At 26.8% G+C, this 19,092-nt stretch overlaps 1 protein-coding gene across 2 annotated transcripts; it reads right to left on the minus strand.

Annotated features, from left to right (window-relative positions):
- Nucleotides 1-699: 699 nt before the first annotated feature.
- On the minus strand, nucleotides 700-19,048 carry LOC126834669 (autophagy-related protein 13 homolog). Of its 2 annotated transcripts, none has more exons than XM_050566767.1 (6): nucleotides 18,531-19,048; nucleotides 15,589-15,912; nucleotides 13,371-13,725; nucleotides 2,953-3,130; nucleotides 2,498-2,894; nucleotides 700-1,974 (listed from the first exon to the last, which is right to left on the minus strand). In XM_050566767.1, exons 2-6 carry the CDS (start codon nucleotides 15,742-15,744, stop codon nucleotides 1,681-1,683), a joined length of 1,380 nt encoding a protein of 459 aa, XP_050422724.1. In that variant the 5' UTR covers nucleotides 15,745-15,912; nucleotides 18,531-19,048; the 3' UTR covers nucleotides 700-1,680. The 2 variants fall into 2 exon arrangements, with proteins under 2 accessions (XP_050422724.1, XP_050422725.1); XM_050566768.1 differs by having other exon boundaries at nucleotides 1,169-1,974; nucleotides 2,507-2,894.
- Nucleotides 19,049-19,092: the final 44 nt, after the last annotated feature.

A 19,092-nucleotide genomic window follows, 5' to 3' on the forward strand; every position in this document is an offset into this window, starting at 1 on the left:
GATTTTAATAGCCTATACTCTGGTCCCCAAATGAGGGATGGCTTAAAAAAAAAAATAGCAAAATCTGTTCAGCTGTTATAATATCATTGTGGTGACACACAGCCGATTATATTAGAATGTACCACCGAGTCTAAAACAGGTGTATAAAATTTGATTATTTAATATTTTACAATTTTCATTGCTATCAGAGAATTGTACTTGTTGAGTTTTTTTAGGACGACCAACTGTAAAAGAAACCTGTTCCTTCGGGGTAACATCATTAAAAGCTAAGTATGACTTCTTACTAAAATAACAGTTAAAAATTATTAAAAGGTGTATTGTTGTAAACAGGCAACATTTTCTAATTGAGGGGCCAAAATCTAAAAAGCCATTTTTTCTACCCACTAGGTTTTTCCCAATCATGGTAACTCATTTTAGTATTGCTATTAGAAAAAATAAATATTATACAGTCAAATAATTAGAATTGTCAGGAAACCAGTCAAGAAGAACAGAGAAAAATAGCTAGTAATCTATATCACTCTCGTTTTGTTGTAAATTAAACATAACACAATTAAAACGAAAAATGATTTATTTTTATTTAATATATTATGTACCAACAAAAAAATTTTTCTGCTATTTAGTTTTATAAACATATTACATAACATTTATAATAGTATTAACCACCATAACTAGTAAGTTTTAACTTAATAAAAACGTATAACACTTGGGTAGTTTAAAAAATCAAGAAAAGTATAATTTTGGCAACAAATAAATAATTATAAAAACTGAAAAATACTGCAATTTGAAGAAAAAAAATTGTCATCAAATATAAACAAGTTTAAATATAAATAAATTTCTGAATAGCCAAAACCAGTGAATATCATAAGTGTTGATATTTTATGACAAATGATTGATTAAAATAAAAATCATTTAACATAAAGGATCAAGAGAGAAAAACAATACAAACTAAGAACAGGTGGCGGTTTTAATAAGAGCACAATTAAGGAATAAATAAAACACACTAACAATGATAAACACCATAAAATTATACTTGGTAATAAGAATATTATTTTATAAATTTAGGAATATATATATATATAAGAAGTTTTCATTATTCATTGATACATTGTTATTTTATTTTGTTGAAACGATTAATTTAAAAAAAAACCACCACATTAAAAACTAAACATGATGGATTTTATAAAATAAATTAAAGCAGGATTAATTTAAGCAAATAATAATTTAAGAAATATTATATATATACTTATATATAAAGTTCTTTTAAAATAGAAAAATTGTCTAGCTAAGGTAACTTAAAAAATAATAAACAAACAGAATAAATAAAGAACAAAAACTTAATCGCATTAAACATAAATGCAAACAATTGTTTAATTGTTATTATTTTATAAAAGCAGGAACTTTTGGGCCCAATTGTGTTATTTTTTTAAGACCTCCTCGCAAGAGGATTATAATAAATGTAAACATTGTATTAATTCATTAACCAATCAGTCATTTGTTTAAAAAAATATTATATAACAAAATATAATTTTTTTGTTGTTCTTAAGAAATGTAAAATTCTTTTTTTTTTCAAAGAAAAAAAATCATTATCATAATAAACATAGTACCAATTAATTTTGAGCATTTTTACTCGTTCTGATGATCAGTCTTCTTAAAAAACAGTACGGGACTTTATGCCTAAGATTATTCACTATCATCATCTTTACGGCACAAGTCCAACACTACCCTGTCAAACTCTTCCATCCGATCATTAAAACTTTTAATCTGTTCGACAATATCAGATAAATGATTATTAATATTATTATGATCTGAGCGTAGTTTTAGTGAGGGCGCTCGAAGAAATCTCTGATAGAATAACGCCAACTCTATATTAGGATTTGAGTCTGAAAATGCAGCGGGCTTAAACTGTAATGGGTTCGTATCATAGCTACGACGCCGACAAAAATCTTCTGGTGATTGAGGTTTAGCTGATTGACCCTAAAAAAAATAAATATATTCATAAAAATATGTTGCACAAACATAATTTATACATTTTTTAGTAAAAAAGGAGATCATAAAACTATTTTCTGAAATGCAAGACATATGTTTTAGAAAATTCAATTTTGCAATAATATTAATTTACTTCTTTAACTTCTTACTACAATTATTAAAATAGAACAATTTAAGATGTCGAGTGTTTGTAATTGACATTGGCGATTTTCAATAAAACATTCCAATTAAAATTTAAGCTATTGAAAAATATAAAACGCATAAGCATGATAACGCAGTCTTAAGTAACTTTATAGGAAATTGTTCAGTTAAATATGTAATAATAGTTGTTAAGTTTTATCAATATATTATATAATATGCTCTATTATTTCATAAATAGGTAGTGTGACATCCTCATAAGTTTTATATTAAGCATATACCAATTACCAACTAAGTTTTTAAATTATTAAATTAATGGTTAATAAAAAAAGAGAAGAAAAACTATAATTAGGTTAGTTATTAATAAATTTACCAATTCTACCAAAATAAAATCATTGATGGTTTCATTGCTTGATGTATTCATTGACTGATTAATTTGATTCCTTGTTTCTGTCTCGGATGAGGTAGAATTTTTAACATTTCCTAAGTTTTCATTGGTGTTTGAAGGTGCAACATTATTATTGACACAAGACGAAACAACTGAATTGTCACTATCTTTAATGGAGTCTAGTTTAGTTTTTGCCAATTGATTACTAGGAACCATGTGTGGTGGCCAGTATTCTGCTTGTTTTCTTGGTTTTATGAATGTATCTTTTGGAAATTCAGGGATACGATATAGATTGAGCTTCTTTACTTTTTCTTCTAAGCTCTCTGAAAATGCTCCCACAGTCCAATCGTCCATAATATAAGCCTTTCTTGACTGATCATCACTATAAATTAAAATTAAAATAAGTAATATATAACAATATATAATACAAATGTACATACTTTGGAGTTTTGATTTGGTTGTGCCTTGGGCTGTATTCCTTACGAAAGTGATCACTTTTGAGCATGATTGGATCTTGTTGGGATGTTAACGTCATAGATGTTCGGTAACAAACAGTTACTTGAATAGTCCCAATTGGCATAGACACCTGACCAATTTGTAACTCTTTGTATTCTTTTCCTGTAACACAGTAAATAAACAACATTAAATAAACACATCCATTTTGATGATAACAAATAAATGATTCTATTGTTTTTGGCAACTTTAAATTTCTTTTGTGATATTAATATACTTATATTACTATGCTATAGCTTTTGTCTGCGTTTAAGAAGCCTTGAAAGCAAGGGAAAAAAGAGATGGTAATTAAATCTTAGAGAATTTAGTTATACAACAATAAAATTAAAATACTTTTCATCTAATACAAATACAAGAAAAGAAATCTATTGTCCTGTTGTGTAATATGACCTTTACAAACTATGAAAACAATTTTATTGGCAACAATTTATTAAGATGCACACAGGTCATGACATTGATTCACATTTATTGCTGTTATGAAAAAAAAAACTTCAGAGCTCAACACTTATCACAACAAATCCTATACTGGACGCCATAATGTGATTACAAATTTTAAAGTAAACACATAGAATCAGATGTAAGAGAAACAAATATAATAATTAGTTTGATTAGTTTTCTACGACTAGACATATCAATAAGAAATAATTCATGTTTCTATTCAGCAAATAATCGTCTTTTAGGAGATGCGAGTTTTTACTTTTTAACATTAATAATAATTTAATTTACTTTTCAGATAAAAATAGCACGGTAATTTATTATCTTGTTGAGTACCATATTTCTATTAGTTAAGTTTGTTATTGTAGTTTTATTAAGAATAATATAACAGTATAAATTATATTTTACTGCATTTTACAGTCACACATAACTTATGCATATGAAATTATTGATCAGTATTGATTATATCAGTATCTATAATATTATAACATGTAGGATATAAATAATACATAAATGAAAGCTACAATACTAACTGATAATGTATTCGGTCAATTTATGAAAGAAAATGCAACACAATGTAACAAGATTAAATTTTTAGTTTTTATACAAATTAAAACAATATATTAACATTGCCACGAATCAAAGAAATAAAGTTTATCAGAAAAAATAATAATAACCACTTATTAAAGAACTGCTTTTATAATATGAAAACAGATTTAATCTTAATCAATGTTTAAAAGCAGTGACCAGTAAATAATATGGTGGATGTCTTTAGCCCATACTCAAGAGTTATGAATTATTCGAATAAAATGTTACCTACCTAGATAACAAATTATTCAAATGAAAGATTATTTGAAAAATTTTTAAAAATATTTTTTGAATAATTTGTAAATTCTTTTTCAATTAAGTAAATTAAAACACGATTTCGTATAAATATAATATATACTACATTTAGGAAATATATAAAACGTATCTGTATATAAATTGTATTTGTAATTAAAATTACCCTCCCTGATTATATAATATTTTAATTACACAATTAACTGACAAGTATCAGTAATAGTATCACACGTATGACATAATATTACTAACTATTGGGTACAGCTTATTTATGACAAATTGCATGAATCGATTCTAACTTTGAAATCACCACTTCCAACTTATTGTAATTTATTACTTATAGATTGTAATATCCGTTTTGTCTGTGTAGTAAAACTCTTGTAATATGAATATTGATCTTTTTTATAAATAAATATATACCTATATTTTAGGGGTGGCCATTAACCTTACTTTTGAGAGCTACAATTTTATAAAGATAATTCGAAGTGAGACTCATTGTTAAGAGATGTTTATAAAATGAAGAAATGACAATTTATTAATTTTACACTAAGCTTGGTTTCAAGAGCCGCATGCGGCTCGCGAGCCTCGTTGTGGCCACCCCTGCTAATTTTATTATTATTTGTTATATGTTGCCTTCCTAAAATATAAATAAAGTTAATTAATTACATTTTGTATGTATATTAATTAACTTTTTTTTATTAATAAAAGCCGTTTAGCATTAATTATAAAATGTATTTATTTTTATATAAATTAATAATTTTTGCCAAACGGTTTTTTATATAAAAAAAAAGGCAATTAATAATACATTAACAGTTTTAATTCATTTTATTTATATTTTAAGAAGGCAACATATCATCTTAAGGGTATTCTCGAACTATAATTGTAATAATTTTGTATAATCCAGTTAAATATGTTTGCCATAGAATTTATAAAAACTGATCAATGGCATAACTAAATAAAAACAAACTAACGTAAAAAAAATTTACTTTAACCTTGATGGTTGTTTTTATCGACACATTTTTATATGTAAACACAAACAAGCATATTGAACAAATGGTAAACATTATTAAATACTCCTAAAAAGCAGACCTTTTAATGTACAATGTGCGTGTACTGTGTACCTACATAGAAGAAGAGGCTACTCAATCACAGCTGAAACTCGTTCCAACATATCGGGCTAACGCCAGACGTTCTACTCACTATAGTACACACACAAGTACACTGACAAAAGAACTAAAAATAAATACATACAACTATATAACTAGAACATCATGCCAGTAAATAATTGGGCTCGTTAAAATAATTAAGCTAATATTTAAATATTTATAGCAGTCAAGACGGTCAGATTTTGATTCCCAAAATAGTAAAACATAATAATAATACGGGTTAATAATAAAATTGAGTTAATTTTTTGGCTGTCTGTCTAAATTCAATAGGTTTCTAAAGAAAAATAAAACATTTCTTGAACAAAACTACAACTATTAGGTCGGCCAAAAATTCTAGTGAAAGTATAAACGTGTCACCGTGACATTTGACCTAAAAATAAAAACTATGTAGCAAAACGCGCGCGAACTTGACTAAACATGGAACGTTTCTCGATTTGAAATTTATTGTGACTGTAACGCGTATATCCGCCATTTAACGTTTTATGTTATGTAAGTTTAAATGAGATGCACTAAGTCATGACAAACGGTGGATAGAAACGATTTGGTTGTATGACGGTGACTCATTCGCCAGCGCCTGTGAAGAACAACTTTTAGTAGGATTATTGAAAAAAAAAAAATTAATTTCCGGCGAAACCATAAACCACAAAGATTGCAATAAAACATGCATTTGAAAAAGTTTATGTTTTTTACAATTCCATACAATGTATTTGTAATGGTGGTGACATGACGTCATAAAATAAAACCGAATGAATAAAGCCGACTTGTCTTATCTGTATTATTTCTATTAACCAAGTTAAAAAAAGCCATTCGCCGGAAACGTGATAGTACAAAACACGATCAATGTTCAAAGCAAATCATAAAAGATTTACATTAAAATTTAAGGTTCGTTGACATTTCGGTGGGCATAACAAGCAAGTACACAGTTAGTTTTAAGTTATAAAAACAAAAATTCTTTCTCAGTTCTACATAGAACTTAATACTAACATCTGCTAATAAATTTATAATCTAATAATAAAACACCACGTTCAGTTATGAGAGAAAAATTAGTGAAATGTGTTTTGAGGGTTTAATCCTCTCTAATAATTCAAAATGCACCCAACAAATAAAAAGGGCAGAAATTAATTAATTCAGTTTAACCCCAAGATATTATTAAATTATTTTTAAAGGACTTCTAAATATGTTTAAGCCTATGGGCGGCAGATTCATACTTTTTACTATTTTGTTTTCATAAATATTAAAAGAACATTTCCAGGAAGATGTCATTCCTGGAATTGGATACCCCATAAATTGTAATTACACGGCATAGTCGGAATTGATTTATCTACAGCTGATGATTTCTTCGTTTCTTATACGATGATGCCATGCAGGTTAATAAAATAAGTAAAAAGAAGTTGAGGACTGTTGTTTTCAAGTGCTTCGTCGAGTTTCTCTTTTGGCTGAAGGGAAGAGTAAATTTATTATTATTATCAGAATAATAACATTTTACGGAACGTGTCATTGCTAAAGAATCGCATCGGGAACTAATGTTATGTTAAAACAGAAAGAATGCCATTAATAACAGCTTAATATTAGATTAGTAATTAAGTATAAACCATAATAATAAAAAAATAATACAATCAACGCATAGCGGTTGTTGCAATGCAATAATGGTGCTGAGATTATATTTAATTTTAAATTATGCCTCAACAATTCTTATAGTTGACAATACGTAACCGTCATAATGGTAAGTGCATATCATAACTGGTGTACCATAAAACTAGGTAAATGAACTCTTTTTAAACTCACTTATACTTTATTAAAAATGTAAATTTTTTATATTAAAATTAATATAATCGTTTACACTTAGGAAAATTAAAGGAGGAATTCGATTTACATTACAATGTAGTTAAAGTCGTATGTCTTTACATTACTCACTTAGCTAGGTCACCTATTCACAAAACCTAAAGCCACTATAAATATTGCAGGAAGTTAAAGCTCGCTGGCATCATAATTGATAATATATATGTTAATGTATTTAATATGAAATATCAATATATTTATTCTTAATATAAAGTATGCCTTTAATATAAATTAAAGTATGTATTATACACCGGAATATCTCTATAGACTAAAATTTATAAAAATAAATAGTTTATTTCAAAATACTACACAGGTCATAAAAATTAAAAAAAAAAAAAAACAAAATTTAATATTTTAAAATATATTCAATTCATTTAATTGACACTCGTTTTTACCAAAAACCAACCTATCACGTTCTGATTAAGAAAAAAAATTACAAGGTTACTGACATTATTACAACTTATATTACTAGACTTCACAATTATATTAGTTAGTATAATATAAAAGTAGTTATTTTTTCCCATATTACCATACTAATCATACTACGACTAAACAGTTTAAACACAATATTGTATTTGAATAGTCGAAATACTAATAAAGAAAAAATATGTACAGCACCAGTAAGACTTTGCTCTCAAATCCATTATTAAGAAAAGGTCATTTATAATTTTACAAATGTCAATTTCAAAAAAAATTAGTTGTGCCATTATTTAGTGGATCAGTTTGATATTGAAATATAATAGTACTCTAAAATGAATAATGTAATAAAACAAAATTGTATTTCGTGGCTAAGATGTTATAGCGCTATGCGCTTAAAATAATAAGTGCCACAATTTAAAAGAAAATTGATTGGTAAGTTAACATTTTTTCGCAATAGACAATCTACCATTATAAATAATAACTCGCTACTTTTAGAGATAACACGACTAACGTGTCATACACTAATAGAAAATCATAATGTATACGAGTAATAAATTATTAAACAATAAATGCTGATTGGTTGTTATTAAACATGTATTATAGGTATTATTGACCGTATTCGAGGTTTAATGATAATTTGGTAACGACAACTCTAATAAAAAACTATGACGTTACGTTTTCTAAGTAATGTATATTATTTTAATTAGTAATCGGAATTTGCAATTAAAAAAAAAAATAATGACTATTTTATCAATTTTATAGACTATTCACTATGCGGAAAATAATCAAAAGTTATAACCATATAATAGGAATTATAAAACGAATGTGATTCAAATTTAAACAAACATAACTCAATACAATTGTGTCACATATGCAAACAAATCATTGTTACTGCACTTTTTATGTTATATATGATTTACGATAGTGGAATGCACGGAATGTATTGTTTAGTGCTGGCCTGCTACTTTTGTTCGTGTAACATTCACAGCCTGTTTTGTTATTATATTACTACTTAGGTATATGGTGCACGTTTGGGAACTACCACTACTATTAGTGGTCTTACGTTGAGATCGATGACGTAGTGAACTTGACTTTAACAAGAAAAAGAGAGGGGAATTATGCAGTTCCAACTATCTTGTATTCACACAATACACATTTTTATACCAGCTAAACTAATTCCAGGCACTCGTCTAAAATAACACATCGTACAGTGAATAATATAATTATATTAACGGGGAGACTTTAATTAATTATCAATTATGAAATAAATATCAACGCCCGTTTAACTGATCTCGATAGATAAAAAAATCCGTGGCAATTTCAGTAGTTATTCCCGATTAAATACAATGTTGGTCAAGGTAAAAAGTTGTATATCGCAATCATTTTTATCCATGGATAAAACAATTATTACCACAATTATCCGTTAGAAACTTTATAAACGATTATATATTGTTAATTAGTAATTATCGATTTTAAATTTATAATCTTACACAATCGAGCATTGTAGAATATCTACAATGAATATAAAATTCCACGGTACAACTTAATTTTACTTTTTTTTTTTTGGAACAAAAATCAAAACACATTTATTTTTTCGTTGACCTTAGATTATCACTAATTACATATAATTAATTTTCTCTACTTTTTCCATATTAATATATATGATGAATTTAAAAATATATATTTTATATAGATTATCATATCATTATTTTTTTTTTGATATTTAGTTATTTTTAAAAACATTTCCAAGTAGTGAATGACCGACGTTTTGCAAGTTTAATTAATTTTCTAAAATGTATTTCAAACAGTTTTTTATATACTAGTTTCTTTAGTGTATTCAGAACTGGTCTTGGCAATGGATGTATATTAGGGTTATTATTTGTGTCTCGAATATTATAATAATTTCTATCACTAGTGTACAATGTACATTGTTTTAAAACACTAAGGTTACTTACATTTAAAAATATTTTTAATATAAAGTATAGAATAAAAATAGTTTAGAAGTTGTTATAATCTTTAGCAATGATAAATAGGTATTGACAAAAAAAAAACCAAGTACTAGCCAAATACGATCGCCTTTCTCACGTAAAACCTAACAAATTAATAAATCAAAAAACCGGTTTCTGTCTGCAAAAAAACAAAATTAACGATTGCATTGAACTTAATTATTTAACTTTTACTAATATACGTCAACATTATTTGTTTATGTACCCGACCACCAAAATTGCAAATTGCTTATGTATATAAAATTGTTTTCGAAAAAAAAGAGTTTAAAACTTAAAATATAGTAATATTAATAATATGATACTTGGACACTCGGTTCAATACATGTTCCTGTTTATCATGAAAATCAATAAGTAGTTGAACGTTTAATGACCATTAAATAAAATTACCACAAAATTCCATAAAAAATAAAAGAAACCGTATACAATTGTATCGGCAAACGAATATTATTATTTTATGTATAATTCATAATAAAATAAATGAAAACAGTAGTTATTGAGTCATTATTGTAACTTACAAAAGTTTTCCTTAGTTATAACATTGTCGTGCCGTACATAAAACATTAAATATTGTACTGCAGTTAAACTGAACTTCATTGCGCGGTAAGCTCGGACAAAAACATATGAATATGGTCAATTCTGATACCAGATAATTTTCTCACTAACCGGACCAGGTGTACATAATACTATTCATGCGTGTCAACGAACTTTTTCTTGTAGTAGAAAATGTCGTCATTGCACATTACACTAAAAACACGTAGCATACAACACCTAGTATAATTCAAACATAATGTCATGTGTGAATTTGTCATGATATAGACGGGACATTTTGTCGTTTTTTATGTCGCGGGTTTTTACAATAATGTGTCTTTCTACTTGTTTTTATGTCTATCACAAATCGTTCTCTCGAGTACTTTTTATAGAAAAACATTTGAAAAAAAAGTTTATCCTTTAACGTTTGAAAAAAAGTTTATACCTCTTCAACTATATCGATTAGGTACGAAACACTTATCAACTTCAAAATACGGAACGTCTAAAAAAAAATATTCTTAAAAATGTAATTCCAATGTTTTTAGATGTCACCTTAATATAGATCAACAGTCAAACAAGTACGAAAAACCCACATTACGCGGGGTTTATATGTACTATTAAAGCTTAAATTGGCAGTAACTCATTTTAATAGTTTCTTCTTTTTAGGGATAATTTTTAGATTTAAAGGTCTGCAAATTAGACCGAAGGGATGCCTCTTATAAGTATATTTTTTCTTTTATTAAAGAATTAACAACACGATTTATGAAATCAAAAATATTGTCATCAGTCATAATTCATTAAAACATAAGAATAATTTTTACCGTTTATCACAATTTCTACAAAATTACGACCGCCTCGACCTTACCCATATTTTGTTAAAGGAAATTAGATGAAAAGAATATTATTTTTCTTTTGTATTTTTGTTTCAAATCAAATTAAAATAACAGCTAGGACCGGTTTGTTTTTTAAACAATTAAATAATTATTCTAATTATCTAAAAATATTTTAGATGTTAAGGAAAAGAGACGTTACTAAAAGTTCCGGTTTAAAGTATTTGCGATTATTTAAATGTAAAAACCAACTAGTAAACCGCATATGTGTCGCAAAACATTAACAAATAGATGAAATACGTCATATTTCATAAGCATAGTACAATACAATTGCAGTACATATAATGGGAAAGCAACAGCTTTTTTAGATTTTATTTATCATTGGACTGCACAACAACAGATGACTCAGGTTTTTTTATTATAAATAATAAAAATGGACTAATAGGATGATTAAACGATAACACTCGCGTAAATCAAATAAAAAACAATACTAAAAAACATCAGTAATAATCATTGTATTATTTGAAAACAGTGGGCTCCACATGTGGCAGTTTTTCTGGCGAATAATATATAAATACAGGACGATAATTTTATTGTAACACAATATAATCTTCTGTTTTTATTGTGTCTGGATACACGATATTTTCAGAACTCTAAATCGATTCCTATATGTAATAATTCTATAGATCAGAAATTAGGCTAAACTTTGAAATCGAAAAAACACCAACAATTTTCTATTTTTCAACTAAAGTTTACAACTTTTAATAACGTTTTTAAAAACAGTCGAATTAGTTCCAAAATTCTTTAGACATAGTCAATAAACAGTCACAAACCAAAAAAATATCAGAAGTTGACCTTCCCTTAAAAACTTTTTTATTTTTATTTTTCAGGCATAGTTTTAGGTCTTAGGTCTGAATTGTTTTTAATGTATAAATTATTTTTGTAGAATATCTACTACTACTTCATTTGGTAGTTTGCCACTTTTCTTTAAAGTCTTCTGGGGTTTCTAATACTTTTATTAATTTTTCAAATGACGACTTATGACAAATTATAAAGTGTTTGTTAAACCAAAACTAATTTTTCTGAAAACAATGACCGAATCGATAAAGCTAACTATAAACTATAACTTTTAAAGTCAATACTACCTTATTTTAATGTTACTTACGGTCTAATTACACTTCACTTATTACACTTAATAACCCTAATAACCAAGAATAATAATTTTATTCACTGATTTCGTTTTCAAGTTTTAATAAGAGATCTACATTACTAATGTTTTTGTGATATTGACGCTGCTTACGAACATTAACAAATTTAAAAATCTTTAAGAATATTATATGTTTGGTGTGCCAACAAGGAACATTGTTTGAAAGAAACGTATCTTATGCAATTATAAGTTAACAGCTATTAAATCAAAATTAAGGACACTAGCTGTTAATAAAAATAAATACAAATATACTTTGGCTATCTTTGATATAGCTAAGTAAATGGCTAGATCTATAAATGGGTCTAAAATAAGAGCAAATATCTGAATGTATTCAAATACGTGCATTAATACTTAAAAACTTTATAATCAATGTAAGTTGAATTACATTTATGTTATGACTATTTCTACGGGAAGCGATAAAATTCTGGGAGGACTGGGAGGCGGTACTTTCTAACTCTGTTCATTTAGTTTAACACACATGGTAATTTAAATGTTTTTTGTTCTAATGTATCAGTATACGTAAAAATAAGGATTCTGAAAGAGAATTGAATTCTTCAGAATTTTGTCTAAGGAATGACTTTTCCACTTTTTTTTTATTCTTTATTACATTTTTATTTTTATTATTTTTTTTTTTTTTATGAAATACTAGACATTTGTGTATACAACATGGAAAAAGAGGGAGAAAGCATCCTCCAGAATAGGGAAAGTTTGAGGGATTTAAATTTCTTTTCTAATTCCTTTTGTACCAGTATATTGACATTTGAGTAATAGCTTTAAACAAAATTATGCAATGAAATTATTGTATGCATTAAGTTAAATAATAAAAACTGAATGTCTCATCAAGTATGTCATAAATGAATTGATAAATATTGAATTTCCTTCAGAATTTCTTAGTGAAGTCGCAACTATGGGCAATTTTTTAATTTAAATTATACTATATTTTTGGCTTTATTTTTATAATCTAAAAGGTATTGCGGTGAAAAACGACTCAGGTAAGGTGATACCCTCTAGAATATTTAGATATACAATATGGTGCATACAAATTATAAATTTAAGACAATAAAGTTAACTTACCAAGTGTATGTACTTGAGGTTCTCCGGCATAAATTCGATGATGAATTTGATACGAGTCATGAGATTGTTGCCTGGAGTATCGGTAGGCTGGTATTACTCGAGTAACTGATACTAATGATTTCAGTAACACTCCCAAACGGTTATATAAAGTATAAACTAAATGTCGAGAACAAAAAGGATCAAATGCACTTTCTGATAACAGTCCAATGCTCCATGTTTCTAACGTCATTGTATCTCCATCGACTGTCTTTAAAAATATCTCTACACATAATGGTACAGAATCACAGAGGCCATTACTTAGTACTAATTTTGTTTCAGAAATCACATCAGGAAGTTCTTTAATAGCAACATTCATCTGAAAAATACAAGAAGAATTCTTTTTAACTAAATACATATATAATGTTAAGCTACATGGTGATTTGTAATTTTTAATTTACATATATTAAACAGTTTTTAAAATGTGCAGTACAATTGATGTGTGTATATTGTACAACCAATTTAAAGAAAACTCCAGCTCTCTAGTAAATGCTATTGTGGAGTTGATTATAATAATCAGGTGAAGTAGTGTTCAATGTGTCTAGTCTCATTATTAGAGGGTGTCAGTTATTTTGGGTTTGGTCAAAAAGTTATGCTCCTAGTGTTTTCTTCTATACGATGAAAAAGTGTTAACAAAATTGTATTACTGTAGTACAATATTTACTAGACCGGTGAGCAGTCAAAGTTTTCATTTGAACAACATTGGATTTTCGTAACCTTTTGTTTAATGGTTTATATACGCATGAAAAATTGTAAAAATCTAATGAGTGTCTGTGCCAAGTTTCAGCCCTCTACGACATCAGGAAGTGGGTTCAATTAATTTTGCAAGATTTTAAAAATAACCATAAAAACGTTTGTATGTACATACGTATGTGTTAGCGAGTTAAAGAAAAGCTTGTAAAAATGGAACTCTGAGGGCAACAATTAAATAACTTACATAGTTTGGTAAAAAAGTTAACATTGAGCATAATGAAAAATGAAAACATTAGATGTATAAATGTTTGGTATAAGGCTAATTTGTTGTTAATGTATTAAATAAAAAAGAATAAATATTTTAAATATAATTTTAGTTAATAAACTGGTATTGAATAAGGATTTGAAATGTTGAAATTGTTTACAAAGCAGATGTTATTATTTAACTTTAGCAGAATTTAAAAAACTATTTTTAACAATACAATATACCATACTAATTACGAATTATCATAAGTGGTACAAAGTACAAAGAGTAAATGTTTTATACTAATAAACAGACAAAGTCAATGGATTCTAGAAAAAGTAATTTATTCTAATATCTAATAAAAAGCAATCTAGATAATTGTATTGTAATACTTACTATTTAATCTAACAATTAACTTATTTAATTTTGTTTTGAGACTTTTAAGATACAAAATAAAAACAATACATAAACATTATATTAGTGTAAACATATTTACTATCCAAAATCTGATTAGAGAATTTAATAGTGTGCATAAATTAGTTACCAAAGATGGAACATTAGTTCCAAAAATCTTTAGAACAATAAAGGCAAAAAAGATTTTTTACTTAAAAAAAAAAAAAAAAAAATACAAACAAATTAGTAGAAATATTTTAGAATTACATCCTACCACATAACTTGTTTCAAGGTCTTGGACATCTAGTTTGACAAGTTATAACGAAAACAAGATTTAAACACGAATACACTGTTGTTAGGTATCAAAATTATGTAATTTATCTAATTAACACTTAATCAATGTTACTTATTTTTAAAATATTAAATTTATAAGATAAGGAAAATTTTGGAGAAGCTTTTAAAAAGAATTGTATACACATTTCCAATTTGATGAAATGTTTGCTTAAAATCTTGTATTGAAATCAAGTACCAGTTGTTTTAATAGAACTTCTGTGGTATTACATAAAACAATGATTAACAACTTATAATCTTTAAAACTTGTTATTTTAATTCAATGGTTTATCTGTAAAGAACATAGTTTAAAAAATTCTAAACCAAAATCTGGAATAAAAAAGAAATTAAATAATTAATATAAAAATACCTCGTCAGTTTTGTAACAAAACAAATATATTCACAATATTATATAAAAAAAACTAGTTAATTGCTTAAATGCTACTCAGTGCTCATAAACAGATGTACTTATTTTATTTTGCCTAAATTGATAAAATAATATTACCCACAATAATTACTTACCGAACTATTTTGATTGGAACAATTTGTATGTAGCTTTTCACCCATTCTTGATTGAACAATTATTTGAGCAGACTTCATCGTCATAAGCTTTGTTAATTGTTCCATTTCTTGCTTCTCTTTTTCAGCTGATTCAGTCAATGTACGTGTATCAACCATTTTGTAATTTAATTTAATTACTCAAGTAGTTATGCAAAATAAAACGTTAATATTTTTAAAAAAATACAAAACTTTTTTTTGTCAATTTAAAGTTATTTTTCAGTTGTAGTTTATTTTGAACCAGCCATCGATGTTGAAGATTCATAATTATTTATGTTTGTAAGTGATCTGCAAAAAAAGTATGGATTAGTGAAATATAATTATTTTTATTAATTAATAAAATGTAATGTAATATTTAGTTATTACAAACAAGTATTAAGAATAATCATTAGCACTATACAGTTTATTTTTATAATGTCTATTTAAAAACAAGGTGTGTTTACTGATAAAGTTCTTAGTAAGAGTAAGTATCATATTTTTGTAGTCATTGGTATGAACATAGTAGAAAAATAAGCAGTTTTTAAGAATAAAAATATATTGATCTCACAGCCAAGAAAAAAAAATATTTAATTAAAATATTATTAAAGTTTAATTATCTGCAATAAAATATTATAACATTAGATAAAGGCGTCAAATTATTGCCAAGAAAATATATAAAAACTGGATTATCAACAATAGTTAAAATATTTTATAAGCAATATCATATTGCTTAATGACATGTAAAACCTATTAAACAAAATATTACAATTTATAATAATTTCAATATGACCATAAGAATATATTCAGTGATTAGCCAATTTTTTTACTGTTTTTGTTACAATATTCTTCCATGTATAAACACGTAATAGCACTCAGGCAGGGCTGTCAAAAAAAAAAAAAAAAAGACTGGGCAGGGCTTGTCATAATGTTCTAAATGCATCCAAAAATGGTAAAGCAATATTGCTTCGTTCCTTACAAAAAGTAAAACACTTTGTTCTAAATCTTATTTTAGGATAGATAAAAAAAAAAGCTGAAAAATTGGTTAGTACATTTTATGATGAACATACTAGCTAGACAGTGATTGTTGAATCAAGGATATTCTAAAACAAATTATTCTCAACTGATAAATACAGTTTGAGTTTTTAACTTGAATGAGAATAAAATTAAATAAGAACATGTATAATACTGAATTTGGTTGGGTTTAACATTCACATAGTATACCATATCAATATAAATTTACAATTTAAATGGATGAGAAGTACCATTTTAACGATATCATAGAATACCTGCATGAAATAATTACACAGTGCCATACAAGCAGTAATACAAGGCCACAAATGTATGAAAATATCTAGTTATTTATACTTCATGCAAGGTTATAATATGAGCAGATAACTACTAAAGGTCCTAATGGGTACTAAAATGAGTATTATTTGTTTAATAAAATAATTGACATACTAATGTAATTTTAAGAACTGCAAAAATAAAAAAACTGATCAAGTGACTAAGCATAAGAAAAAAAATTACAAGATGTTTAATATTTATACAAACTTTAACTCATCATTGATAAAAAAAATCAACTATACTAGTGCCATTTTTGCATAAACGTCCACTAAATATTTCATGAACTAATAGATATTTAAGGGTTCCATAAACATAATATAGTAGCCCGTGATTGGTCCAATAAATTTTAATGAACCATTAATTGTATTAATTCTTTAGGCAACCTAGCTTAAAAGTATAATACAGGTACCAACAACAATATTAAAAGAAAATAAACTTTTTTAAATGTTTTCACTTGTTGAAAAATAATGGGCCAATTATCAGTAGAGGAATTAAATTTTTTACTAAGAGTATTGCTCTTAAAACTATTTATCATATAAGACATGTAGAGTGTTATAATTTAAACTAACAATAAAGATGAGTAATGTCACTATTGTGTTGTTTGTATACAATAATAAAAAAATATTATTAAGACACACTGATAATAAAACAACTCTTATATCATAAAAAGTTGATATTTTCTACATAATAAATACTAAATACACCAGCAAATAAGTAATAACTGCATATGAAGTAATTACTGGTTAAAAGGTAAATTTGACTAGTGACAACAATCAATTCAACCTAGTTTATAATTTTGAGCTCCCAAATAATGCTTAGGATTGTGAACTCGACAGGTAGCAGTTATGTTATATAACGTGATTACATACAAAATTTGTAAGAAATCAACTTTTTTTATTGCAAGTTTAAAATGTGTCACCATATATATATCATGTTCTCTCAAGTTAGAAAACATTTTCTTTCATAATATTATGTACTTATAATTTTAACAATTTATGTTATAAGATGCAATTATAGTTTTAGTATGTTCTTAGAAGTAACAATAAAGAAAAGATACTAGTTACTAGTATAGATTAGATTTGAGATGGTTCGTGTAATGTATTTCTCTTCATTGAAAATCAATTTTAAAATATGATAAAAATAGCTTATATCTTTATCGATAAGCATCTATTTCTTCATTTATTATGTAATAATATTTTTTACTACAGAGAAAATATTGGTAAAAAAAAGCTATAAAAACCTTGGTACTTGTTTAAAGCAAAAAATAAATGACATTAATATCAATGAGAATTTGTATCTTATTACTTATCAATAAGAACCTACACAGCAAAATCAATAAGATATTTGATAAACGAAGTAGATTGTTTAAACGTACATGATATGTTAGAATACCGAATACAGTCGCCAACATCTGTTAGACATGGCCTATACTTTCCACCGTGTGGTGGTTATAAATATAACATTAACTGTTAGGTACAATAACATAAAGAATTATAAATGGTTAAGATAATTCAACATATGGGTACTTATTCTAATACGGGTCTTAGTACCTAAGTATGTTTATTGAAGTACATTATACTCACGTTCAAAACGTCAAAGTAGTAAATAAATTGAAAGATTACGATAGCATACGGTTACAAAATACGATTTCCACAACGTTCGCACAGGTCCACATTCGTATATTAAACGCGCAGCAGAGAATAGAGATTATATAATTTTCACTGATCGGTTCACACACAATATTCACGTGGAAAATCACACGAGGGTAGTGTACCGTACTACGGGGTGGCTTTGGACACTGCAACCTAACCAACGAAAAACGTGGGGTTAACTGTGGGCGGCGAAAATGAAAACGCGAATGTCGGATTATACACAAGTTTTATTATAACCGTTGCGAACAATTGTCACTTCGTTATCACTTAAAAAGAGGATTTCGCTATTTTTAGAATTAATATTGTTTTTTTCGTTATAAATGCGGTGAATCCGTCTAGACGGTCTTGGAAAACATGCTCGGCTGTGCCTTGAGCAATGAGGCGCGCGCGGACAACGTGCGGAGCGACGGACCGGGTGGGGTTGGTCGGGACTAGGAGACTGGCGGGAATAACAAACTGGCCGCCCGTTGCAGTTTTGACCGATTATGGACTA

This window comes from Adelges cooleyi, unplaced genomic scaffold, assembly GCF_023614345.1.
Source record: "Adelges cooleyi isolate 19-005CV unplaced genomic scaffold, UGA_ACOO_1.1 ACOO_flye_CR_arks_rails_tigmint_CR_PRNA_21, whole genome shotgun sequence".
Taxonomy (NCBI): domain Eukaryota; kingdom Metazoa; phylum Arthropoda; class Insecta; order Hemiptera; family Adelgidae; genus Adelges; species Adelges cooleyi.

What these genes read in the sequence shown, in the direction of transcription:
- LOC126834669 (XM_050566767.1), bottom strand. Translation starts at nt 15,744, where the DNA reads ATGGTTGATACACGTACATTGACTGAATCAGCTGAAAAAGAGAAGCAA. An exon ending in GTTCCAATCAAAATAGTTCG is followed by an intron (nt 13,726 to 15,588) that starts GTAAGTAATTAT and finishes TGTATTTTTCAG; the next exon opens with ATGAATGTTGCTATTAAAGA. An exon ending in ACCTCAAGTACATACACTTG is followed by an intron (nt 3,131 to 13,370) that starts GTAAGTTAACTT and finishes ACTGTGTTACAG; the next exon opens with GAAAAGAATACAAAGAGTTA.